The sequence below is a fragment of the Malaclemys terrapin genome, chromosome 16 (genome assembly GCF_027887155.1).
Source record: "Malaclemys terrapin pileata isolate rMalTer1 chromosome 16, rMalTer1.hap1, whole genome shotgun sequence".
Lineage (NCBI taxonomy): Eukaryota > Metazoa > Chordata > Testudines > Emydidae > Malaclemys > Malaclemys terrapin.
The window spans coordinates 6462387-6489052 of NC_071520.1; the positions used below are offsets into that span (position 1 = coordinate 6462387).

The window sequence follows — 26666 nt, forward strand, 5'->3', positions numbered from 1 at the left end:
GCCGGCTCTGGCTTTTTTGCCGCCCCAGGCAAAAAAGCCTCCAGCCGCCGCCGCCCCCCCCCCCCCCAGCGCGGCAGGGGGGGGCGGCCGGAGCCCCGGGGGGAGGGCAGCGAGCCCCAGCCGTGGCCCCGCTCTCCCCAGCGGCCGGAGCACCGCGCCGCCCCCCCTCCAGGTGCTGACCCAAGCACAATCTTGGTGGGCTGGTGCCTGGAGCCGGCCCTGGGTATAGGTGAATGAGGAAAGTTTAATTAGGCACAATCTCTCTCGGGAAGCTTGGGTTCTCATCTCACCACTGAGCTAGCTGTGACCTAGTGGGGCAGGGAGTTGTTGGGGGACCTGGATTCTTTTTCCCATTTTTATTAATATCTCTATACTTTTGTTTTCTCAGCAAACATCGATGCTGTTTCTGGGACGGAGATCAAGGACCAAAAGTGACTTAAGTATGAAAATGTACGAGGAGGAGATACAGGTAGGAAACATCGAGTTGCAAACATCCTCATAAGTTTGATTAGCAGGACACTGTCCATTGGTTAGAATGTTGAATCGTTCTTTAAATGTTGGGAGTCTTCCACCCAGAAGAACCAGACGGCAGGATGCTCTGCAGAATATACAGTATATAAAGGGCATCTCACAATATTCATAACCTCATATACTTATGTAGCCCCTTACAGGCCAAAGTGCTTCACAAACTGTGCGTGCCTCTGAAATGAAGTGCTCTCCAGGGTGAAACACAGCACGCATTTACCAGTGCCAGCAACACCGCCTGGGAGTTCAGGGCAGGAGGTGAAGAATAAGGTTTAGAAACATTGAAGCTATGTCTACACTATACAGCTTACAGTGGTGCAGCTGCTAGTGCAGATGCTCTAAGCCAGGTGTTCTCAAACTGGGGGTCAGGACCCCTGAGGGGGTCACAAGGTTATTACATGGGGGATTGCGAGCTGTCAGCCTCCACCCCAAACCCCGCTTTGCCGCCAGGATTTATAATGGTGTTAAATATATAAAAATGTTTTTAATTTATAAGGGGGGGTGGGTCACTCAGAGGTTTGCTACGTGAAAGGGGTCTCCAGTACAAAAGTTTGAGAACCGCTGCTCTAAGCTGATGGGAGAGAGCTCTCCCATTGACTTAATTACTCCATTATGCAATTACTTAATTACCGCGAATGGCAGGAGAAGCTCTCCTGCCAACACAGCACTGTCTACACCGACGCTTAGGTTGGTATAACTTGCGTCACTCGGGGGTGGCTTATTCACACACCCGAGTGACACAAATTATACCAACATAGGCTGTAGTGTAAACGTGGACCTAGATTAACTGATGAGGCAGTTCCTGCTAATATTCTTCAACCATAGGAGGTCTCTACTGCAAAGGACAGTTGTTTTCATGCTTCCATCTTTACCAGTTTCTTTCACGTCAGTTATTAATCTTATTTACTCCATTAAATAGCACCGTGATAGGGTACCCATGTCTCTCTCCAATGGAGAGACCATGGTCTTAGTAGTTATGGAGGCTGAACTTCCCTCTTAACCCTGAGGTACTCCGACCATGCTAATCCTGAGCATGTTGGCGAAGAAGCCTCCGTAGTCAGTCTGTTGAGCTGTGGGCATAGACTATTGCACTGCTTGAGCAAGTGGAGGTGGCATCATCCTTCCTTCTCTTGAGCCTGTCCTCCCCCACCCCACCCCTCCTGGTCAGTCGGCCGGGGCTCACTAATGAGCAGTGCAAACTGTGGGTGCACTCCGGCCATTGTATTTCCTTGGAGGCTTAGTGTGAAATCACCAGGGCTGACTGGAAAACAAGCTTTCCATGTGATGAAAAATTAACAGTTTGACATGGGTAACAAATGTTGAACTAAACAAAGACCTTTCGGAAATGAGAGCAAGACACTGACCAAGCGCTCCACGCTAGCTAATAGCCCAGTGGTTAGGGCATCTCCACGTTCGAGACCCTGCCCTACCTGATTGAGCAGGGACTTGAACCTGGATCTCCCACGAAACCACCGGGCAACTACTTGTTCTGAGGGTGCTTGGGCACTCGTTCTCCCCAGTGGAAGTTCAGGCGAAACCAAAACATTTCCACAAAATTTTGGTTTTAACAAAAGCCTTTTGTTGAAAAGTTGCTGACTCGCTCTAAACATCAGGAGCCTTTTCAAACACTGGTAGGCTCGTACACTGAGTGTGCACCAGGAAAATCCCTCTCTGGAGGGAAGGGGGCCGTTAACTCCACAGGAATTTGTCATGACTAATTTGATGATGATAGATACCAAAGGAGTTAATCTCTGCATCTTTCTGGTGTCCCTTCTGTTGCTAGCAGTGGGATGACCTGTGGCTCCTACAATGAGTGTAACCCTGGTGCTTATCTTTAGTGTTGGTCAGAATCTGCTGAGACTCTTCTAATTTATAGCGAGTGAAATGAGCAGTCTGTCCTTAGCAAATGAATCTGAAACGCCTGCAAAGGAGGTATGTCACTGAAAGATTAAACGTCCTTGCCAGGATTTCCCAGTGCATCCTGCTGTTGTGAAGTGATGGGGTGATAGTTAATGCTTTGAACCCAGGAGCTGAGAGCTCAGTGCTTCCATCCTGCAAATGTTACAGCGATGCTCTAGTTAACCCTTTCCTGACAGCAGCTCCAGTTGTATCCAAACTTTGCATTGGAGGAAAAACAGATTTTTATAGAAACCTTAAAAGAGACAGTGTAACTAAGCCCTCGCTATTTACTACTGCCAAAGCATTTGAGATGTATCGCACCCCTGGGTTCTCTTGTGTTTCACAGGGAAGGGGGGAGAGTGTGGTTGTTCAGGGGAGAGTAGTATGGTATGGCGAAGAGACTTCTCTCATTGGGTGTGTTCTTCCCTCTGTTCAGGAATGGTATGAAGAGCATTCCAGAAAAGAAGAATATCCATGGCAAGATGTCTTCCCATCCGGCAACCACGTGCTGTCCTCAGGCCTCAGGCAGCGCTCACAGACCGTTATCTAGGCCAAGCTAGTGCAAACCATTCTTCTATGCAATAATCCCATAGTATTATTTTATAATGTATATAGATATATTCAGTATATCAGTCAAATTTTGGTTTTAAACATCTCTTCCCCGGAAGACATCATGAGTTGCTTTGAATAAATGAAAAGCAAAGAACCAGAGGACTCAAAATAGGACTGCTGGAACCAAAAAAAATATATAAAGTTATAATATAACTCTTCAGCAAGACCCTATCGCTGCAACTGTGACTGATGACCATCTACTACAGAATACTCAGTTGTTCTTCCTGGTCTATGCTTCCCCAACATGGGCCCACGACTAGTTTTACCAGTCGGAAACCATGGGGAGGGATATTTAATCCTTTAGAAGAAGGAAATAACACTGAACCCACCTGCTAATATTGAAGTTCTGTGCTTAAAATATAGTTTTTAACCCATTAATTCTTAAATAAAAGAATCGGGGAGCAAGTTTGTATTTCCCTCCCCATCTAGTATCCAGCAAGGTGGGGTTGGATGAGAAGTTTACCACTTCAATCTACACCCATTCTGCCTCTTCCTAACTACCTAGGCTTATTGACCATTCTAGAGACACTCCCTGTTTCATTCCTGAGTAGCTCATCCAACCTCTTAAATCTGGTCTTTGGAGGACGGCTGTAGGACTGAGATCCAGTAGTTCTTTGGATCCTTACTAAAAGTGATGAGACTTGACAGAGTTCTGGATCAATGCCCTTGCTGAAGCTATCAAAGTTCTCTCTCTAGTGTTCTGTGCTATGCAGGCTGGGAGCCATTTGACAAATCCCAAAACTCTGGCGATCTGTTAGTAGGTGAGATGCAAATTCCACAGGACGGTGATGCTGAGCCTTTGCCATTCCACCCTCCAGTTTATAAGTGGAAGATCTTTGCCTGGTATGAGAAGGAGACAGCACAAGGTTAGTGACTGAGCTTCAGTGGGGCTGGATTGAGAAGTGCTGGGGAGGTGCGTGTGCCTGCACAGCATCTCTGTGCAGTCACCAACAGGGTAACGTCACCTTTGATTTCCCAGGCAGGTTGACGTGACCACAAGGGAACTTTTCTCCTTTGCCTTCTCTCTTGCAAAAACTTTGCGAGCTCTGGGAGCCACGATTTTATGAATCAGGGCCAGTTTGGGAAGCTTTTCTAATGGGAGAACTGGACTTAGAGACGTGGAAATCAACTCTTCCATCCACCTGCCCTTCTGTATCATACATAGAGGCAGCTCTGCTCTGTTCTGTGATCTGACTTGCTCCGGGACCATAGGCAAGGTCACTTAATCTGTGTGTGCTTCTGTTTCCACACAATGGGAGTAACGAAACCCACTTGCGTAAAGCATGCCACGGTCTGTGTATGGAAAGTGCTAAGTATTCTAAAAGCATGTAGTCATGGCACATGTGCATTGGCAGTTCAAAGGAGAGGTTGCCATGGCATCTCACCTTTGAAATTTGCTGTCTCCAGTGGGTGGGCCCCTCTAAATGAAGTGAGCTTTTAGGAATCCCTTTGGCAATCTGCACTCCAAAACTATTGCATAGGAGACTGCCTCCCTCCTAAATCAGACAGCATTAATCCTAATACCCCCTCATCCTTGGAGTTCTAGACTCACTGTGAAGGACCATATCGCACTATATTGAGAGAAGGAAGGGAAAGTTTCCACAGCTGGCTGCACTGTTCATTTAGGAGTTGCTTTGTCATTCCCATTATGGCCTATGGTGAGATTTTTCAAAAGCATCTCAATGTCTTAAGAGCCCAGTTCCTGATGATTTAAGTCTCACGTGGTTTTGACAACCTCCCCCTCTATGGGTAGTGGTTCAGAGTGTTCTGATTAAGTGAATGAGATGGTAGTCACCACACCTGCACCCACTGCATGCTGCTGGTCCTCACTGCTGCATTCTGGGAATTCATTGGATACTCAAATGAAACTCTCTGCTTCCTTTTTGTGTGCAATGGACTCCAGAGTTATGACGGGACACCTGAGCCCTGCCGAGCTTCCCTCTTGAGAAATCGGGGCCGTTTTCCAAATTGTCTCTCTCACATCCAGGACACTCACTGATGGGCAACCCTGAAAAGAGCACGTCTGCTGCTACGCCTGGAATCCTAGCTCTGGCGTTCCACTCTACCCTAGTCTCTAGATGCTCAGAAGCACAACTTCTATTCGTTGCTGGCAGGATGGAAAGCACCAGGATTGTAGGGGTTAAAAACAAATGCAGCTGTTAGGGAAGTAAAAAAAGACCATTTTCAAAGCCATCATTCAGGCCTTTTTGCACTCCTGGGGGCACCGGGACTATAGAAAGGGGGTATGAACCTGCAGAACATGGAGTTTTCAAGAGAGAACTTGTGATGAAGGGTGCACAAAATTGCTGAAAGACGTGTTCCAGAGTAAAAGTGCTACTCTGCCCTTCTGTGGTTTTACTGCTGAGATTTTGATCTGGCCTGAAATATCCACTGTGTATATATATATTTTTTTTAAACTGAGGAGGTTTGTAGAGGTTACTTTTTCCAAAGGACTGAACAGTCGCAAGGGAAAAAAGTTTGAGTACGGGGCATCCCCTTCCAATTGTCCTCCCCATCCCCTTCGTAGACACTGACTTACCGTAACTACAAAGACAATCATTTTGTAGGGATAAGGGAGGAAACACTGCAGGGTTTTGTATGCTGGCGGTTTGTTTATAAATAACTTTATAGACAGGTCTGTACAACAGTCTGTAGATTTTCAGGCACATTAATAAAAACACCCTCTGCTGCATAAAGACAGCTGCCTCACTCCTCTTTCCTGTGTCCGTTTCAATAACCAGTTGGTTTGTGGGTGAGCTATTGCCAAACTGAGAGGATCCCTGTCCTTAGATTGCAGTTGCTAGGCACAGAGACCCTCCCTGTTGCCCCACCTCTAAAAGTTGCTGTAAACTTCTGCTGCAAAACATTTAAAATGCTAAGTAACCCTAGGATTCTGTAAATTGGCTGCTTCCTTTCCAGAGTTGTCCCTTGTGGTCTGGAGTGAAATTTTCAGAAGTGCCTAGATCCCATTTTTGTATGTGACTTAGGAGCCCAGGTGTGTCTTACTTTCAGTGAGATGTAAGATCCTAAGTGCCTGTCACTGTTGAAAATGGGCTTTTTTTTAATATCACTTTTAGATGGTTTTTAAATCTTGTGCAGATTTGGCACCTGAGAACAATCTCTTGGAATTGTGCGGTTCACTTTTCCGGGCATTTGACGCTGCCACAACTCCAACTCCAAATGTTCACCACTATTTCTTCTCCCCCTCATGCCGTCTCCACTCCTTGGGCTGCCTGTGTGTCGATGGATAAGTTTATTTCACCAGGCTTCTTGCCATCCCTGTTGCACAAGGCCCAATGACTAACCCTTGTGGTCACTCAATCCAAGCACAGTGCTGACCCAGGATTAAAGAAAGCCCTGACAATGCGATTTCCTAGGAAACCAAGAGGATTGTTTTCTTCTTTAATGGCAAACTAATCCACCCATGACTGCTGTTCAGGGGTCCTTCACTATTGAAGGGAGACGATTGCTACTTCCCGTCTGCACTAGAGCAACAGAAATGTACTCCCAGCACCGCTGGGTATGGTACAAGCTTCTGCCACAGCACTGCTGCATTTGCCCTTCCTGCGTCTGTCGTTCCTGCTGCAGTGATGTATTTCCCCACTGCTCCGTGGGTGGACAGATGTACTGTAATAGCTCCTGTGAGCCCCAGTCATAGGCATTGCACAAAGAGTCACTAGGCAGAAACCACTGAACGTTTTATTTTGTAACCCTTCCATAAAGCATGTGAGCCTAACCTCGGTTTCCAGAGACTAAGAGGGTACGTAGCGAGGCCACTGGAGCACTGACAAGTCTTTCCAAGTTGCACTGAAACGGTCATTTCACAGAATTGCTTTATTGTGCCATGAATAATGATCGCTTGTCTTATAGGGGGAAGGCTAAAAAACCTGCCCATAACCCCCCTTTCTGTGCAGCTGCAAAATGCCACTTACGGCAGCAGGGATTTAAACTGATCCCCATTTAAAATGTAATGCAAAGCCTTCCTCTGAAAACCAATCTTTCTTTAATTAACAAAACAGTCCCGGTTCTAAATCTAAATGATCCCTTTCCTTAAAATAATCAATTGGAAGTTAATACTGGCAGTGGAGTCCCAGTGACGAAGTCCCAGCAGCCCTGGGTTGACCTCTCATTTGGCTGGGTAGCCCCTGGGCCAGAGGATGTCTAAACCGAGCAGCAATGTAGCCTCACCTCCTGCCGCTCCAGTTTCCTTTCCTGGGGCGGCAGGGTCATGGGAACCTTAGTGTACAGGATCGAAAGCACGCGCCCTCCAGGTGGGAAGTTCCAATTGTCATAATGCCTTCAGCGTAGAGAAATGGATACGTGTCCAGAGCTGTGCTCACCAGGAAGGGAGCTCCGTCTCCCTCCCCTCCTGGTGGCGTGTCCTTCAGTGATTCACTGGGAATAGAACTGGCCCAGCCAGCGAATGTGGAAAGTCTCATGCCAGTTGCTCTCCTGCATCTGGCCATCCCACTGTCGCCTCTTGCCCCTTTGCTATCAGCAGGTTGGTCCAAGCCCTGCAGGCGCGTCACCCCGCTCCCACCATTCTCGCCAGAGGTGCTAAGAGACAAGATGGCGTCCGGCGGCGATGCCGTCAGGGGGCGGGGAGCTGGATCACCTTGAACTCCGTCAGCAACGCTACCGTGAGGAAGGCCAGGTAGTAGAGGAGGAGGCAGACCCCGTACCCTCGGCCCAGCTGGAAGCACTGAGCTGGCACTGATATGAAGGAAAAGACCAGACTCAGCCCCAGTGCTCCAGCCAGAATCCAGACCAGAAGACCATCCAGCTCCAGCTGAGAAGGGAAAGGGGAGAGTTAATTCTTGGTGCCACGTGGTTACTTCAGGGGCCGGTGCATCAGCACTCTGGGTTTCTATACCTCCAGCCAACCTTGTACAGCCAGGAGCCACCTGCCAGAAATAGGTGCCCTCCTGAGACTCCAAGAACGGCGGTTCCCGAAGTAAATCCTAAAAGGGCCAGGATAATCCTTGTCTCCAATGAGGGGCCCACCGCTCTATCTGTGGAAATGGTCTCTCCCTCCTCTCAGCTGTGTCTCCACGCACAGCTCCCACTGTAAAGCGATGGGCGTTCACCCCCAGCGTACGGCTACAGGGGGAAAAATTCAAAGCGACCGTTTACCAGCACAGTAATGGAAGCTGTACCATGGACATTGGTTGTTTAAGCCAGTGCATCATCTAACCCTGCTCAGAGCAGGCGAGGAAAAGCAAGACAAGCCAACTCCCCGGAGCTCAGGAGGAGCACGAGAGACAGCCCTACCTTTACTGCCAGCTGGCTGCTTGTCATCTGCAGCAAACAGCCCAGTCCCACTCCCACCAGCATATCTGCGGCCAGGCTCAGGGAAAAAAAAACCCTGCAGGAAATGGAACTAGCCACTAGGGGGCAAAAGTGGGCTAACGAACAGCTGGATTGTCTGGGGAGACATGGGCTTGACCAGTCTAACCTGAGGAAGGAGGGAAGGAACAGACAGCTGAGGCCTGTCCGCCCTGATTCCCTGGAGAAAGGGCTTGTTTCCCCCACAGAGTCCTACAATCCAGGGCCTGCAAATAGCTGAGACCTGGCTACCAGCCAGCTGCCCCCCAGCTCTCAGCTGCTACCAGGATGGGGGACCCTACAACTTCCTGAGAGATGAACGGAGCAGGAGTAAAAAAGGGCACCTCTAGTGCTGGGTCCAGATGGCTCCTCCTGGGGTGCACACGTTCCTCCCCCAGGCAAATGGGCTCTGTTGAGCCTAGTTTTCCTTTCCTAGCCAGAATCCCTGATCGCCTCGTGGAAGGCTGCCAGCAAAAGCAGGTGCTGAATGGATCTCTTTCAACACAGCCGGGGGAAACCTAGGGCCTGGGTGCCAGGAACTCCTGGGGTCTAATCCTGCCCTTGGCACTAATTTGCCATGTGGCTTGGGACAAGTCACAATCTCTCTTTCCTCTTTTCCACCCCCCCCACCCCATTTTCCCATCTGTGCAGTATGGCCACTGCTGCCTACCGGCCATGGATACCGCGAGGGTTAACGGTCTGCGTGGCACACGGGAAACCTGAAGTTCTAAATCCGACTTAATCTGTGATTGACGATTGGCTCGGTTTGTGACTGTTGGGCAGGGATGGCGGGTGGGTCATTGCACTAAAAATCAAAGCTAAGCCCATGCTAACACCAGGCAGAGTCCATGTAAGTTTCCTTGGCACAGCTCTGCCAACATGCCTCAATCATAAATCACCCCCGCCCCCCCAGGCTCCTTCCTACTCTAGTCTTCACTCTGGCAACAGAGGGCTTGTGCATCCAGCCACCCTACCCGCAATCACACCTCCTGTGAGGGGTCCTGGACCAACTGCAGTTGCATGGGATTTCTATACGTGTCAGCATGCAGAGCTACACGCTCCTAAGAGATGAGTGTGGGGTCTGCACCAGTCTGTGATCCTGACCCCTGTAGCCACACAGCTAGATGGAAATAACAGGGAGCTGTAAACTGTTGTGCAGAGGAAAATCCCTGAGCACAAGTTTAATAACACCTAGCTGTTATCCGCTCTTAAAGCGCTTTGCAGTATTGTTATCCCCGTTTTACAGATGGGGAAATAGAGGCACGGAGACTTGCCCAAAGTCACCCAGCAGGTCAGTGACAGAACTGTGAACAGAACCCGGGATTGCTGCGGCCCAGTCCAGAGCTCTATCCACTAGGCCATGCTACCTGATTTAGCAATTGCCCAAAGGAGCCCAAGCTTGAAAGGATACTGAAGATGATGCCCCCAAAGCAAGCAGAGAAGGCCATGCGGGGGTATCCGTGCCGCGCCATGGTGAGGTCCGAGAAAGTGTCTGCAAAGGAAGAACAACGAACGTCGTCTGCATGCGCCAGTGGTGCAGACAGCAACCTCTAAGCTCATGAGACCCAGCGCGAGGAAGGCTCCCTCTCTAGAGCTGGGCTTCTTTTGAGGTGTCCCTAAGTGGGATTTGGATGCTGCATGGATGCTTTTGTGGTTGAGGACTGGCTCCCTCCTCGGCCATGCAGTCCCAGCCATGCTGCACAGAGGGCAGTGTGTATCCAAACCCTGACTCTCGTGCATGAGTTGGCACAGCCTGCTGGGAATGAAGCCCTGGCACCTCCGTGGAGACAAGCGGAGGACACAGGCTAAGTGGTCTGTAGCACTGGAAGCTGCTTCCCTGCTGTAACCTCCTGCTGGAAATGCCACCACGTAGCTACCACCATCAAGAGCAGCGAGATCAATACAGTGGCAAAGTCCTGGATTTCCCAATACATGGCAGCCTTCATACCCTGCAGCATGATATGCGCTCCGGGGAATCGGTGGCGGGACCAAAGGGGACGTGCTCTATTAAGGATGCCACGTATGTGCAAATCAGCTGGCGGCTGCTGCTGGTGGAACAGTGGCGATGGAAGCCACAAAGATACTGCCACTGGGAGGCATGAACTCCAAGCTTCACCCACCACGTCCTCCTGCTGGAGAACAGAGGGGAACGCATCCTCCCCCCACACCAGCTGCCAAGGTCACTGTGCTGGGGTTTGGACACAGCTGACTACATGTTGGACCCAGATTAAAGTCCCTGCTGCTTGGCCTGCCCCTGGCTCCAGAGCCAGCAAATGCCGGCCAGGACCAGCCAGCCTGTGCCGGGAAATCTGCCGCACGCCTGGATCCGCTCACCGCCGATGCTGTTTCCCCAGGCAAGCAGCGTCAGGCCCAGCACGGTGTTGCTCAGCTGGAAGACCACGCCTAAGGTCCGCAGGATGTTGACCACCTCGGTGGCGACTGCGTTAATCCACAGGGCGCTGGCCAAGAAACCCAAGAAGGCGAACACCTGCCAGGAGAGAGCAAGAGCAGGGCCGCACTGTGAGATCAGTGTCTCCAGGCTGTGTGGAAAATCCTCTGGGGCAGCTCTGTAATGTCGTCCTCACCCCAGCCCTGGGGCATAGCCTGGCTCCCTCCCTCCCTCTCTCAAGGGGCAGTTCACCAGCTAGCATTGCCTCGCAGTTAGGCTGGGGTCCCGTCCCAGCCTGGCTTTCTCCTCAGGCAGCCAGAACATGAGTCAGGCCCCAGGCACTCGATGGCCTGTGGCTCTTCCCAGACATGGGTCGGGTGGAGAGAGGCAGATGGGCCGGGGTGGGGTCCTCATGACCACAGAGCTGAAGGGTGTGGAGGAGCCCTGTGGCCGTAGACCGGAAGGGAGGGGAGGAGTCCCCCTCGGCCACAGAGCGGACGGGTAGGGAGCAGCGGATAGAGGCTGTGATGCCAGAGGTCCTTACGCAGTGATACTTGGGCAGCTCCTCGTTCTTTGTAGTGCAGAAGACAATAGCAGCCAGGAAAGCACCAATCAGGATTCCCAGGCCCCAGACTGGGAAGACCCCCTGGATTTTATACAGCCCATCTGCACGGGGAGTGGGGAGGGAGAGAGAAAGCCACGGTGAGGATCAGCACGTCCCGGTGCTGGGAAAGCCTGATGCCCAACTGGGCAAGGTGGACACCAACTGCCCCTCAGACCATGGAGGGACCCTCCAGGAACCCATGGAAGAAAGCAGGTCTCGGTCCTCAATGGAGCTCAAGGATGGGCTGCCCGGGGGCTCCAAGCCCCCGAACCTGTGGCTGGTCAGGATCCTTCGTACAAGTTAAATTAGCCTAAGAACTTGTTCTGGCCCCTGAAGGGCAATTCTGCTGGTGAGGACTGCCAGAGCACAGTGCACGCCGCACTCACCACCCCTCTTCCCCAACACCGCCTGCAGGGGCGGGGGGGTCAGAGCAGCAGCAGCAAAGCCAAATATACCAGTGTACAGCAGCTGAGGATTCCTCCCCCCCCCCCGCCCCAGCACTGAAATGCAGCCACCTCTGGGTGGGTTGGCGGGGGGGACAGTGCTGATAGAAACAGTGCACAACTATACAAGAGGTTTTAGCCCAAGATGTCCCCAATCATCTTGATTTTTTTTTTTTCCCCCTACCCCAGCAGAGCTAACAGTCTCTCTGCTCTCCTGGCAGCCCCCAGCGCAATGCTCAGTTCCTCTAGCTCACAGCCGAGAGGCCGAGCGGCACCCAGCGGAAGCTGGGACTCGAGAGGTTCTGTCGCTGATCTTACCCATCTTCCTCCTGCCCACCCCGTCCCCACAAGAGGGAAGGGAGCCCAGCGGCCTGAGGATCCGTGGAGCAATGCCTAGACTTCCTGAGCGATTGCTCCACGGCCTTGGCCCCGGCCCCAGACACGCGGGGCAGCCACTGAGCTTGCTCCCTTCGATCCCAGCTGCAAAGCCGGGCGAGCTGCACCGCCTACGGCCGTGGGATTGCCCGCACACGGGACCAGGGCTCTGCCAAGGGGGTACTGCTGGGAGCACGCCAGGTTCTTACAGGCACCAGATTTCAGCGTGAGGATGCAGACCAAGGGGCTGGTGATCAGGTGCAGGCAGTTGAGAGGTCTCTTCCAGTTGTGGTCCTCCTGATCGGGATCCACCACAGGCACCGTGAGCAGCATCACGAACTCCACCGGCATCTGGGAAGAGACCGCCCCCAAGGAGGCAGCTTATATGGGGTTCAACTTGCAGGTGGGCTTTAGAGAGCAGCCTTCTCCACGCGGACCCCAGCCTCGCAGAACTCCCACTCTCCAAAGCCAGAGGTTTGTGGGGAGAGTTCTCGTGTGGCCCCAGCAGATCCCCACAGAAACACTGGCCAACGTTTTCAAAGGCCGATCCCTGCCGGCCTGGTAATGGCCTGTTCTCAGGGCCCTCCCTTTTTGAAAACAGGCCATTTACGGAGGTGCCCAACCATGGCTTTGGGCTGCGTCCCTTTACGTACCCAAGTTTCACTGTTTAGGCTGCGACTTCTGCACTTGGCTTTCCCCTGCCTGGAGAGTTCTCTCAGCTAAGAAGTTTGAAGAGCTCAGTGCAGCCCTGGGGGACCCAGCCGCGCTCCTGGAGAGTGACCCGGACACTTCGTCCGTGGATGCGGGGTGAGGCCTTAGAAAGCGACTGGTGGATGATGGGAGCCAGGAGCCTTCACTTCTATCCCCAGTTCACATCCAGGCCAGCTCTGAGAGATTTGCCTACTGGACCAGCAACCCTATGTTCATGTCCAGCAGATACAGGGCACGCTGCTCCGGGGATGCATCGTAGCAGGCTCCTGACAGCTCAGCCAGATCGCTCGAGCGTGCAACCTTCACGAACTGCACTCTGAAAGGTTGGTCCCCAACCTGTGCTGAAGGGAGACCTAGGATGATTCTCTATCCCCATTGGGAGTGGGCTGGCAGAATGAGAGAGGGGACCTGTCTGTATCAGCAGCAAGGATGTTCTGTTTCCTGGGTGTCCCATGTCTACGGCACGCCCCAGACTGCACCCCAAGCCCAGCTTCCCACCCCACGCGCTAGAGGAGTAACAAGGGGCTGCGACCAAGGCACCTTGAAAACCTTGAGGAATCTCCAGTAGCAGGATTTCCTCCTCCACTTCCTGCGATCCAGAGGGTTCACGGACTTGGTCAGGATCTGTAGAGTCCCCTCCTCGGAGGGGAGCAGGGGCCGGTATTCCTCCTCTGCAAGAGAGGCACAAAGGCTGAGCTGGGCTGGGTTTCTTAAGCTTCACAGACTAGAAAGACCCTGCTGGAGCTACTCCCTACGTCCCTGGGAATCTCTTCTTCTGCCCAAGGTTTGCCAAGGGGATCTGTGCGTGATCAGCCCCTTTGGGGACATGGGTGTACGTGCTCGTTCCTCAGCCCAGCTCTGGCCTGACACTCAAGGAAAATCCATTCTCCCTCTTCACCGAGCCCCAGGCTTCCCCCTGACTGAGCACAAGCACGGCTGACCAGGGAGCCACTGAAGTAGCGCAGATGCTCACGGCCCACTCAGCCTACTCATGACGATGGAGGTGGACAATGCTGAGCATGTCCCGGTTGGCCCCAGGTAGCCAGGAAAAGACCTACCGTACTCCTCACTGTGAACACTGGACGAGAGGGAATCCTCATCTTCCAGGTCGGACGCACGATCTGGAGGAGACGAGAGAGGTGGGTATGTTGAAGGAGCTCGAGACTGTGAGTGGTTTGTGGGGACCCAAGACGCCTGGTGGGTCCCCTGCATGGCAGCTCCCTTACCTGGCTGGCCGGAGCCGGCAGGGGACAACCCTTCCCCACGCTGCCTCCTGTGAATCCAGGTGCAGATCACGACTGTCAGAACGTAGAAGATGTACAGCCCGAGGTAGCCTGGCCAGAGAGGGGGAAATAGCTTCACACTCAGCCTCCCCCGTCCACGCCGCCCCCCTCAGCCACAGGATCTTACCCTCCGCCAGCCGCCCCCTTGCGCTCCCCCTGGTGGTGATGGCAACTGGCTCCCTGCCCCGCCAGATCTGCCTGCTGCAGGCTGGTGACTTACTCAGCGCCCCCGCCAGGGTGATCCTCCGGAAGTACAGCACTGTGAAGGTCAGAAACACGGCCACCATGTAGAAGATGGCATCCCTGAGGAACGGCCTGGAGGCCACCGTGAAGGGCTTGAGCAGGGCGATCCCGCCGGCCACCACCGTGGTCACAAACACGCCCGCGCCTGTGAACGCAAACGGGGCCAAGTCCGCACCGCTGGGCAGTTGGCAGGAGACCCCCTCCCCCCGGCTCCCTGGCACTGAGCCGCTGGCCACTTCCTGCTGCACTGGCAAGTCTGCGGGTGGGCAGCTGGAGAATGGAACACACCTGGCCTCAAGCCCAGGGCCGAGGGACTGGGTTGCAAAGCCACCGCTGAGTTCCTGCTGCCTTGGGGGACCAGACCTGTCAGAGCAAGGAGCTGACAGGCACTCTGCCCCTACAGCACCTCCTCCTGGCCATGCCCCGCATCAGCACCAACGATGATCTCCAAGGAGGCCACCCCATCTACTGGAGAGTGGGGCTAGGGGGATGGAAGTCAGTACACCATGCCCAACGTGTAAGGATAGTCTATGCCAAGATGCTGGGGGCGAGGGAGAGTTGGTTAGCAAGGCACCATGCCGCAGGCTGGTGCTATGAAACCATCGGGCCTGGAACGGACCCAGGGAGAAAACCCCCCAGGAAGGAAGCTGAGCCATGGGCAGTGGAGGGAGGAGACGTGCACGGAGAGGGACTGCCGAGCTGTGGCTGGGCCTGCTGGGGGTCCTTGGGGAGGGGGAGGTGCTGTTCCATACCAAAGAGAGCGCCGATAGCCAGCCCGGCAGTCCGGGGGTCGGAGAACGCCACCACAGCACTGAAGACATCGGGCGCGCCGTTCCCAAAGGCCAGGAAGGTGACGCCATGGAGAGGAGAACGTCAAGGAAGGGCTGACACTTCACCGTCTCTACACTGTTCCCCTCCCTCGCTCCCACCACATGCAGGCAAGGCAGCCCCAGGCCTGCAGGAGCTCCGTTGCCTGCTCCAGCAATCCAGGACCTTCCCGAGGAATTCCCACTGGGGGAGCACAGCTGAGAGGCAGTCTGATCAAGTGTGCAGCACACTGGACTGGGAATCAGGAGCTCCAGGTTGCACTCCCCACACTGTCACTGGCCTACTGGGTGACCCTGGGCAAGTGACTTCTGTGCCTCAGTTACCCCTTCTGTAAAATGGGGATAATGCTGCAGCCCTCCTTTGGGAAATATGTCTCTGGATGGAAGCTAGTGCAGGGGACTGGAGCGTGATACTGCCACAGCGATCAGAGCCGCACGGCCCCTGGCCTGGCTCTACAATAGTGCATGAGAGTCTGGAAAGCGCTGACCTAGCTCTGCTTCCATTGAAGTCCAGGGCAAAACTCCCCCTGGCTTCACCGGGAGCAGAGTTAGTCAGACCAGCACTGAGGGCTTTTGCAAATCCCCTGCCCCCTTACGCTATCTCAGCCATAGACCTCTGAACTCCTTGCAAAGGAGGGTGAATAGCAGCCAAGACCTCATTGCACCTGGACTCACAGAGGCTCTTTTCCACTCTTACATAGCAGCTCTTGGCTCAGAGGTTTGTCCTTGGGCTAGTGGCTGGCTAGCCCAGGTAATGAAGGTTAATATTCTAATGGGCTCTCCGCAAACAATCATTTCCACAGCTTGGAAAATGTATCGAATAGCTCTTGGCTTTGGCCAGCTGGCCCCTTCCAGCACAGCCCTGGCACGAATGCCCCCCTTGCCCATAACTCAGCAGTGCCAGGGCTGGTCTCCCACTACCTCCCGCTCAGTCCATTCCCAGCACGTTTCACTTCCTCAAAAGCTTCCTCCATGGTGGTGGTGGTGCTCTGTGTTTGAAGCTGGTCCTCACTGGCTTCCCCACTCCCCCAGCCCGCAGAAAGATCAGTTCTCCCAACCTTCTGTGCCCCGGGAGACAGAAGGATACTGCTACATTGTGGGCCAGTCTCAGATTGGTGGAGATCGCAGATAAGTTGGGGCAGAAGCTGGAGAGAGAGAAGACACAAGCAGGTACAATCAAATGATTCACAAGTCCTGGAGCCAGCGTGGGGACAATCCAGTCTGCAATTAGCAGCAAGTAAATGTCAAGTCTTGGGCCAGCCAGGGGCTGGTGACCCTGGCTGGAACCAGTGAAGTGTAGACAAGGTGCTGTGGAAAGTTCCTGCACCCCACTGCATAACTTCCCCCCTACACCCCCCATCCCCACTACTCCAGTCCTAGCCTCCCTCCACCCCCAGCTCTGTCGATGCCCCTCAGTTCTAACCTACAGCCCCCGTGCATCTTAAGTGCAAACCACCATCCACGAGGGTCCTCCACAGAGCCCATCAACCTCATTCGGTTTGTGACTTCTTAGAGTAGGAGCCCCTGGCTCTGTAGGTGACTCCTGAGAGAGGAATCGGACGTTGCCCGTAGAGCACAGATCTGCCATCCCTCTCTCCGGCAGATGGAGGCGCACCACGAAGGGGGCGGTGCCTGGGGAATGAGGGTTCGAGGCAGTTCTTGCTATTACGGCATCCAGGGCAGGGGTTACAGGGAATGTAACCACCTGCCGGCCACTAGAACATGTCAGTTGCTAGCCCTGCTCGGGCTTTGGCTAGACAGAGAAGTGAAGCTGTCCGGGCCGGGGGAGTTCTCTGCCCGCAGCACCCCGCTCCCGCTGGGGAGAGGAACCGGGCCGAGCAGCTACTCACAACTTCTCAGCTGTCACTCCCAGGATGAGGAACAGATACAGCAGCCAGAGCACCTGCAACAAGCCAATGGCGAATTAGCAAAGGGCAGGATGGGGGACGGGGGCAAAGATGAAACCCAGGGACATCTGGGTAATTCCTCCCCCACCCCAAAAAAAAAAAAAACAGCCGCGGGAGAAAAGGGGCAGGGAGAAGCTGCTACTGTTTGGCACTTAAATGGACCCAGCACTTTCGGAGCCTCTCCTTGTGCTTCTCCCTGCTCCCCCCGGGTGGCCATAGGGTAGGGTTACCATACGTCCGGATTTTCCCGGACATGTCCGGCTTTTTGGGCTCCAAATCCCCGTCCGGGGGAAATCCCAAAAAGCCGGACATGTCCGGGAAAATCGGACATGCGGTCGGCGGCTCGGGTGCCGGGCCGGGGGCTCGGCCGGCGGTGCTCGGGGGGGCCCGGTGCCGGGCCGGGGGCTCGGGGGGCCTGGCCGGCAGTGCCGGGCCGGGGACTCGGCCAGCGGTGCTCGGGGGGGCCCGGGGCGGGGGCTCGGGGGGCCTGGCCGGCAGTGCCGGGGCGGGGGCTCGGCCGGCGGTGCTCGGGGGGGCCCGGGGCCGGGCCGGGCCGCTCGGCCGGCGGCTCGGGTGCCGGGCCGGGTGCTGGGCCGGGGGCTCGGCCGGCGGTGCTCGGGGGGGCCGGGTGCCGGGCCGGGGGCTCGGGTGCCGGGCCGGGCCGGGGGCTCGGCCGGCGGTGCTCGGGGGGGCCCGGTGCGGGGCTCGGGGGGCCTGGCTGGCAGTGCCGGGCTGGGGGCTCGGCCGGCGGTGCTCGGGGGGGCCCGGGGCCGGGCCGGGGGGCTCGGCCGGCGGCTCGGGTGCCGGGCCGGGTGCTGGGCCGGGGGGCTCGGCCGGCGGTGCTCGGGGGGGGCCGGGTGCCGGGCCGGGGGCTCGGGTGCTGGGCCGGACCGGGGGGCTCGGCCGGCGGGTCGGGTGCCGGCGGTGCTCGGGGTGGCCGGGTGCTGGGCCGGGGGCTCGGGGGGGGCCCGGTGCCGGGCCCGGCCGGGGACTGGGTGCCGGGTCGGGGGCTCGGCCGGCGGTGCCGGGCCGGGGGCTCGGGGGACGGGCTGGGGACCTGCGGTGCTGGGGGTGGGTCGCGCCTCCTCCCCCCCCCCCCCCACCCCCCCCTTACCTGCTTCAGGCTTCCCGCAACTCAAATGTTCGCGGGAAGCAGGGGAGGGGGCGGAGACTTTGGGGAGGGGGAGGGGTTGGGGCGGGCACGGGGGCGGGGCTGGGGGCGGGGCTGGGGCCCCTTTAAAGTGTCCTCCTTTCGGAGGCACTAAATATGGTAACCCTACCATAGGGCGAGGGGCCAGGTCACACCATGGTGTGTAATGCTCTGTCTGTAACACTCGCCACCGCCTTGCCAGTTGGTGAGTCACTTCCTCCCTCCAGATCTCCCTTCACAACCCTCCCTCAATCCCGCCCTGCAGGGCCTCCCTGCCCGATGATCCTTACGTATAAGGTCACCACCAGCGGCAGCAGCCCCAAGGGGAAGACGCAGAAGACCCCGTTCAGGTAGTTGAGGAAGCCGCTGTCCATCTGGCAGTCCGGGTTGGTCTGGATGAAGTGGCACCACTTGGAGCTGTTCTGGGTCCGTACTTCCCAGCACTGCCAAGAGAGGAGGAGTCACAAGCCAAGCGCCAGCAACACGCCCTGGAAAGCCAGGGTGCAGCTACGGCCTACCCTGAAAAGCAGGCTGGCAGGCCACCTGGGCACGCTGAGCTGGTAGGTAAATGGCTGCAGGATGGTGTTTGTTGCCCCCTAGCATTACACTTAGAATCCTAGAATCTCAGGGTTGGAAGGGACCTCAGGAGGTATCTAGTCCAACCTCCTGCTCAAAGCAGGACCAATCCGCAACTAAATCATCCCAGCCAGGGCTTTGTCAAGCCTGACCTTAAAAACCTCTAAGGAAGGAGATTCCACCACTTATTAAGAGGCAGCATGGCCTAGTGGGTAGGGCACTGGCTTGCAGCTCAGGAGACCTGGGTTCTCTTCCTGTCTCTGACTCTAACCTGCTAGGTGACTTTGGGCAAGTCACTTCCTCTTTCTGGGCCTCCGTTTCAGGCTCCAGCATTTGTCTAATGCTGGCCAGAGCATGGGGTGGAAACCCCTAATTAAAACCCCACTTCTCCTATCCTTGCTGCTGCCTGTGGAGCTGCACCTCTATGGAGAATTACAGGTCCCCTTTTTGCCCCTTTGGTTCAGCCTAGCTCCAGCGAAGGCACAGCACGTGAGAACACTTCACTGGCAGCAGGGATCGAACTGGGGACCTCTGAATCTTACCAGCAGCAGAGGCTCATTGGTTATGATTTATGATTTGTTATTTGTATTATGATAGTGCCTAGGAGCTATCCGAGTCATGGACCAGGACTCCCTTGCTCTAGGTGCTGTACAAACACAGAAAGGAAAGACAATCCCTGTAGGGGGACAGAGCACCACCCTGAGTGGGTGTTGGTTATATACGCCGGAGAAAGGAGCCAGGTCTGTAACTAGGTGAGGGGGGCAACTGAGCTGCAGTCGGATTCCCTGACATCATGGTATTTCTAGGGCAGACGGGTCCTGATGAGAATTTTTCACCTTCTGAGCCCTTGTCTGGGTGGAGGAATTTCTTAAATTCTTCCAGCGCTGGCTCATGGGATTATTTTACACACTCTCTCTCTGAAGGTTCGTTGTGCCAGCCAGAACACATTGAGTAACTCTGGGGCAGCCCTTTGGGCAGGGCGTGCTCCCCCCTCTTCGCACATCAGTGGAGAGTGTGAGCAGGGGGAATGCTGGGGTGGTTTTGCCTAGGCTGGAGCACGCAATGCCCCTTTGGGAGATGATGTGCGACTGAGGGGAAGCCAGGACTTTGGCATTGTGACATGAGTGCAGCCTGCCCTGCTGGGGTGTTAACCACTGTGCCGCCTAGAGACCTGCTGGGTTAGAAAGTCCTCAGTGGAGACAGGATCATCCAGGCACAGCTGTGCTGAGAGCCTGCATCCAGCCAGAAATTCCAGCCCAAAGATCAAGGTGACCAGGGGCGTTAACCTCCCAGCCTCGTTATTCACCATTTAAATACAATGCTGGCATCGTTAATCATCTGATCCCAACTCAGAAACACCCAGCTACTGTGCCCGGTTGGGCAGGCCCAGCACTGCCTGGCCTGACTGCATTCCCACACGCGCGGGGAGCAGCCAGTCACATCGGTTTGATTCATCTATAATTTACAGGCTTGCTGCAGTCCTGAGGAGTGAGGGCAGAAACGCCACCGGGTTCAGTCAGAACGGGGCAGAAGGCCTACAAGTGAGTCACCACGGCACCTGGGCCTGCCCTGGCAGCCTGCTGTTAAAGGGGAACCCTTCGCTCTTACCTAGCTCCTCCCATCACTAGATCCCAAAGGTTAGTATCTTTAGCCCCACTTTACAGCTGGGAAAACTGACAGCTGGCCTCCACTAAAAAATCAGATCGACCCAGCTACATTGCTTGGGGCAGGAGGGGGTTCACACCCGAGTGATGTAGTTACATTGACCTAACTTTCGGTGTAAGCAGCGTTAAGTTGGCAGAAGAATTCTTTCATGGACCTAGCTACCGCCTCCAGGGGAGGTGGATTAACTCCAGCGACCGGAGCACCCCTCCCTTCTGGGCAGGGACTGTACAGGGAAGTGCTGCAGCTGTAGCCTTTCAAATGTACACAAGCCCTGAGGCACAGAGAAGGGAACTGACTTGCCTAAGGTCACCCAGCGGGTCAGAGGCAGGAATAGAACCCAGCTCTCCCGCCTCACAGCCCTCTATCCACTCGACCACCCTGCAGCGAGGTCAACCCCGCTGGGCCTTGAACCCCTGCTTTTATAGCTTCAAACCTTACGTTGGGCCCTGTAAGCCATCCTCCGTGGCTTTATAGAGCTGCATGAAGCGTGGTGTCTTTGGTCTGAAAATGTCATCGCAGGGGGAAGTCGGGAAGACTAAAGAAAGTACAGGCCTGGTCCACTCTGCCTCAGGCCCGTCACCACAAAGGAAGAACTACACTGATCTGTGTTCAGCTGCTGCGTTAGCTGCTCTGGGGAGGGAAGGCTGCCTGCGGTCAGTCAATCTGAGCTCGTGCTAGATGCTAACGAACTGAACCAAACGGGACAGCCCAAAGTAACTGTCCCATAAGTCTGTGGATGCTGCTGGCATCCTTTCCCAGTCCTTCCTCAGGAGAGAGGCCAGGATGAATGCACATCTCTCGCTCTGCTCCGCAAGGACAGTTTCTGCTGGGGATCTTCAAAAACCAGCCGCAGGCATCAGCTGTAAGGCTCTGGATGGGTTTCCAGCCCTGTGCTCGGCCAGCAAGGCCAAGAGTTGGTAGAGCACCATCCTGCAACAGCGCAGCTTTTAAAAAGGGCCGTGGTCTTGCAAATCCACAGAGCTAGAGGTGGCTCTGTGCTTTCTAGTGGCATAAAGCATCTGTCTTGGGCCTGGCTTGAGATAAGAAACTTTAATCCCATCAGTCTGATTACTATCTTCCTTCCACATTAACGCCCTGGAGATTACAGAAGTGGGTGTTTTAGGAACCCCCAGCTATAGAAACTAATGCTCCATACCCTTCCAAAGCAGCATATAACCCCAGCCTTTACAATTGCTAAAGGACCCCGGTTCTCCTCTCGTGCTCATAGGGCTTTAGCAATTTCAGAGGATTCGCTTATGATTTATATGGGGACTTCAACAGCAGAGTCCAGGGAAGGGGTAGGGACGGTTTTATGGCCTGCAGCATGCAGGGGGTCAGACCAGATGATCATAATGGTCCCTTCTGACCTTAAAGTCTATGAGTCTATATCAGTAGATGAGTGAAGAATCATGGGTGTTAAAGTTGATACTGTCCAATGGCTCAGAGCCAAGATTAGAATACAGCTCTTTAGGTTCCATAGCTAATATCTGACTCCTGCCCTATGTCCTGCATCCACACACTATCTCACTCACTGCGTCACAGCACCTCCCACAGTGTCTTAACTGTATACAAAGTTATAAGAACCATCAAATGTTGATGTTATCGGGTTCACTTATTTCTTTCAAGCTGGCTGGATCTTTAAAGCGGGCTGGCTCAAATAAACTCAACTTTGGCCCACTAATGCTACCCTGGATCCCACCTGAGCCAGCAATTTTCAAGACAATCCAAGTCTGCATGTGGATTTTAGCACATTTGGAAAAATCATGTGCTTGACAGAAAGCTAGTCTTAACTCCCCCCGCCTGCCTGATACCGAAGGAACAGGTCCTTTCCACTTACCACCAGTTTCAGAGCAACTTCCTGACAAAAAACACATGGAAAGACTCTGTGGCAAAAGTCCGTGGTTTGCCAAACAAGCATAAAAAAAATACAGGATCAGCAAATCTCTGCAACGGCTAGCCTTGGACCAGTGCGGGGGAGAACCTCCAGCCAAGGGCGGGGCTGGATACACAGCCCCTAGAGGCCTAGACTATCTGCCCCAGCACCAGCCAGCCTGGGGGAATTCATAACCCTGTAATTCATGGAGATGTTGTCCTACGACCAGGTCAATGATGGCTAACGCCAGAGCATTAATGTGCTGTTGGGAAGCAATTGCATTGCTCCCCCGCAGCCATTTCCTCTCGTTAACGCTCTACTCCATGGCATCATTTACACCACATGCTAACAAATCGGTACATGGAACTTCTGCTGGGCTGGCTGTTCCCTGGGTCTGACATCCACATGGTGACTCAGCAGGATACTGGGAGTGAAGCAAGCAGGAGAGGTCAATATGTTAATGAGCTTTGACCAGAGGCAGCTCTTTCTTCCCTCCAGGCCTCTCCAGAGGGGGGCTGTGGGCAGGGGCAGGTTGCTCACCTGTCCCTTGTATCCTGTCACTCATTTATTTACAAGCATGAACACTGACCTCACTTCTCTTCCTAATACAGATGTGACCGGCAGTGCCCAGTCGGTATCCTGCCGGCTCGCTGGCCCATGGCGACTTGTGGGTAGGGGCCGGCACAAATGCCATCCCCCACTTTTGTCTTGGAACTGCAAATGCTGCCCTCACTTCCAGCTAATCTCTCTCGGTCTCCAATCCAAGTGCAGCACGGCCGCTGCTCCAGGATAATAATGCCAGCTCTTCGCTAGTGCTTTCCACCCATACATCTCAGAGCACTTTACAAATAGGTCAGGTTTTAGAGACCCAGTGAAGACCTGTAACAGTCCCACCCCTATGCTCAGCTGGGGCAATTTATTTGGTACCACAGGGAGGGATGTATTAGCCATGCACTAGAAGTTATTCTCAGCTGATGCCAATGTAGTGCTGCTGATTTACACCAGGGAGAATCTAGCCCCAGATCTTTAACCTCCTGAGGAAGTTTTCTAGCACTTTTCTAGGGCTCTGTCAATGGGAACTGTCCCTCTACCCAAAGCTCTCAGATACTTACATCTACAGGCCTGTCCTGGTGCTGGGCATACCGGATGCCATCAGCCTCATTCCCGATTTCCAGCTGGGGGGGCATTCGGCTCCCAACACCCCGTGATCCAGAGTCGGCTCCTGAAGCACCAGCCCCGCAGCTCAGCGTCCAAAGCACCCCCAGAATGCAGGAAGCCCTCCAGCTCACAGGCCCTAGGGCCATCCTGAGGCAGTTCACGGTGTCTGGGTTCACTGCACCTTCTTCTCACCCTAAAGCCAGGCCCTTGGATTACGGCACCTCAGCTTCTTTCTGGAGCAGTCGCCTCCAACATCTGTTTCCTTGGGTGTCTAGGTTTGCTTGGTCAATTTTGCAATTTCAGCCGTTGATAGAAATAGAGAAGTAACCCACGGGCTAATGAATGTTTTTTACCGCTGCAATGCCTGGGCTTCTGTTACACGCCGCTTCCCGGGCGGAGAGAAAAAGGCAAAGACACTAAAGTAGGCAGAGCTCCTTAACTCCACTTTCAGCATCCACGCAGGAGCCAAAGATGACCAAGTACAAGGAAGTTTTAAAAAAGAAAAAACTACAGTGAAAGTAAAACAGGCACAGTGTCCTCACCATCCACCCAGCGCTGTCCTGGCCACAGCATGGCACGAAATGCGGCTGGCTCCTGTCTGAACAGCTCCAGGCTCCTTTAAAGCGCCCCCCGGGCCCATTCTGCGGTCACAGAGGCCTGGGCTGGGGTAGTGGGGTCACAGCCTGGCTTCCCTGCACTGTCCCTTGTCATTTGAAGTTGGCAGGGACTGGGCTTCGGCACCTGTGCAGCACAGGTGAGTGGTGACCGGGCTGGGGGTTTATATACAGGACGCCTCGGGGAAGCGAAGGGTTGCAAAGACAGATCTGGCCCTTCCAGCTGGGAAGGCGTCATCAAAGCCTCTGGCCTCTTCTGCCTGCCCAGGGCTTGCAAAACGCCAGCCTCAGCACGCCGGGGAGTAAACAGGGCTGGGGGGTCCGGCGGTTCTTCCAACCGTGACCCCAGGCGCCCGCACTTCAGGATAAAACCTGGACATTGCAAAAGCTGAACCGGGCCACCCCTGAGCTCACTGGCGTTGGCCCCGGGGGAGCGCGGGCGCGTTTAATCCACGCCATAAACTTTCCCAATACGAACCCCCGGGACCGGAGCGAGCCGCGCTGCCCCAGCCCTCCCCGCGAGGAACTTCGCTTCCCCCCGCAGAGGCGGCTCCAGCGCCCAGCTCCGGGCTGAATGGCGATACGCGCCCGCTGGCTTCCTGCACGGGGCTGGGCCGGGCTAATGTGTGTCCGGGCTGTCGATTCCCACAGAGCAAACAGGCAGCCACCCCCCTCCACCTCTTTCCTCGTCAGACACAGACAGGGCCAGCCTCTCTTAAAGGGACAAGCTCCTCTTTTCTCTTGGTCCCCCTCCCCGCTGCCCCCCACCCACACAGATCTCCCCAAAAACTGTGAACAGAAATGGTTGGGGGGGGGGGGTCATGCATCTGGAGTTTAATAACTTTCCTCTTTTCGCCTCCCCCTATTCCTCTTCTAATAATAATCCCCTTAGCCATCTCAGCCTGCTTTACAAAGGTCTCAACACCCTCCTCCTGTTCATGGGGAAACTGAGGCACGGAGCGGGGAACTGATGCCAGCAGGTAGGCAGCCAGTGACAGAGCTAGGGATGGCATTTGAGCTGACTGGAGATGGACGGGGAACGGTTTCCCCATTCAGTTACATTTTTGAGATTTTTGGACATTTTTCCCATCCCAACGTGGGACGAAATATCTAAATTTTGAAAATGTTCATAGGCTGAAAATCCCTCCAAAAGTTGGTTCAGGTCAATCCCAACCTTTTATTTTGATTTCAACCATGGTTGTTTGTTTGTTTGAAAGTACTATCATTAGTTTACATTTTGAATCAGAAAGTTGTTTCAAACTGGAAAACTGAAAAATGTCATGTAGAAAATGTTGAAACGGGACATTCCAATGATTTTGAAGCTTTTTATTTTTCAAACATTCTTCAAGTTGAGAAATTTGTCAGCACTGACCATTGCCTGCGAAAGGTTTTGGTTTTGGCAAACTGGCTTTGCCAATGAAAAATTCCCAACCGGCTCTAGCCCTGAGCTTGCAAATGGCCAATGGGACTGTTCATGTGAGTAGCTAGCGCACTTGCAGGATTGGGGCCTAACCTCCTATACCAGATGTCCCAATCTTATAGGGACAGTCCTGATTTTTGGAGCTTTTTCTTATATAGGCACCCCCCACCCCGTCCCGATTTTTCACATTTGCTATCTGCTCACCCTAATTTTAATGAACCCTTACAATAAACAGCACCTGCTCATAAGGGACTCATAGTGAAACTCCATCGTAAGGAAGTTAGAATAAAAACCCAGGCTTGCTTCATTGCACTGCAAGGGGCATATTGCACCACTGCTTTGAGGGAAGCGGTGCAAGGAAAAGTCCTGTCAACACTGCCCCTAAGATGAGCCAGGGGGGCTTGCTTACAAGATGGTTGAAAGCTACATAGCCAAGATCAAGCTGCATTCAAACCCTCGAGAGGCCGGGCTTTATTAGCCCGATCATGGCAGTCCAGTTAGGCCCAGTCTATGCTATGGCGTTTAACTACGTTGCATCCAGGATCCGTTCTTGTTGCCGTGACAGCAGAAGGGGGCCTAGGAGGACTCCACCATAGCACAGGGTAGGGCAGTTATACTGGAGCGCCTTGCCTCCAGCGTGATTGAAATCCATGAGGCCTCAGGCCATCCTAGCTCGCCCAAGCATGGTGGGTGGCTGCCTCTACATGTGTATACACCACTATATGCAGTACATTCCCCATATTAATTATTGTTTGTAGGAGTGCCAGTGCCGGACCAGGGCCCCATTGTGCTAGGTGCTGCACATAGCTATAGCACTATATGGGGAGGGATAGCTCAGTGGTTTGAGCACTGGCCTGCTAAACCCAGGGTTGTGAGTTCAATTCTTGAGGGGGCCATTTAGGGAATTGGGGTAAAAATCTGTCTGGGGATTGGTCCTGCTTTGAGCAGGGGGTTGGACTAGATGACTTCCTAAGGTCCCTTCCAACCCTGAGATTCTCTGAGATTTTGTTTACTATCACTTTTCAGCAAATAATGATATTTGTAAATAAGCGATATAACTGCTTGAT

At 54.2% G+C, this 26666-nt stretch overlaps 2 protein-coding genes across 5 annotated transcripts in view; one reads left to right on the forward strand and one right to left on the reverse strand.

The window, feature by feature from the left end:
- Nucleotides 1–5734, forward strand: part of TPCN1 (two pore segment channel 1) — a 61879-nt gene extending 56145 nt beyond the window's left edge. For all 4 annotated transcript variants that reach the window (XM_054007004.1, XM_054007005.1, XM_054007008.1 and 1 more), the window contains exons 26-27: nt 389–469; nt 2861–5734. In XM_054007004.1, coding sequence (XP_053862979.1) covers nt 389–469; nt 2861–2974 — 195 coding nt within the window. In that variant the 3' untranslated portion in view covers nt 2975–5734. The remainder of the gene's footprint in view (nt 1–388; nt 470–2860) is intronic.
- A 975-nt stretch (nt 5735–6709) lies between these two features.
- Nucleotides 6710–24827, reverse strand: SLC8B1 (solute carrier family 8 member B1). The gene is made up of 15 exons (XM_054007009.1): nt 23520–24827; nt 18584–18736; nt 17087–17139; nt 16323–16381; nt 15162–15266; nt 14387–14554; nt 14110–14217; nt 13942–14004; nt 13424–13554; nt 12382–12523; nt 11295–11416; nt 10696–10849; nt 9773–9853; nt 8308–8372; nt 6710–7825 (listed from the first exon to the last, which is right to left on the reverse strand). The coding sequence occupies exons 1-15, from the start codon at nt 23709–23711 to the stop codon at nt 7628–7630; spliced, it is 1794 nt and encodes a 597-aa protein (XP_053862984.1). The 5' UTR covers nt 23712–24827; the 3' UTR covers nt 6710–7627.
- Nucleotides 24828–26666: the final 1839 nt, after the last annotated feature.

Bases quoted from the DNA above. Each gene is read 5' to 3' on its own strand.
- SLC8B1 (XM_054007009.1), bottom strand. From the start codon at position 23,711: ATGGCCCTAGGGCCTGTGAGCTGGAGGGCTTCCTGCATTCTGGGGGTG. The intron at 15,267-16,322 runs TATCCTTCTGTC...CTCCTCTCCATG, and splicing joins ACTGGCCCACAATGTAGCAG to GCGTCACCTTCCTGGCCTTT. The intron at 14,218-14,386 runs GTAAGTCACCAG...CTCTCTGGCCAG, and splicing joins CACCCTGGCGGGGGCGCTGA to GCTACCTCGGGCTGTACATC.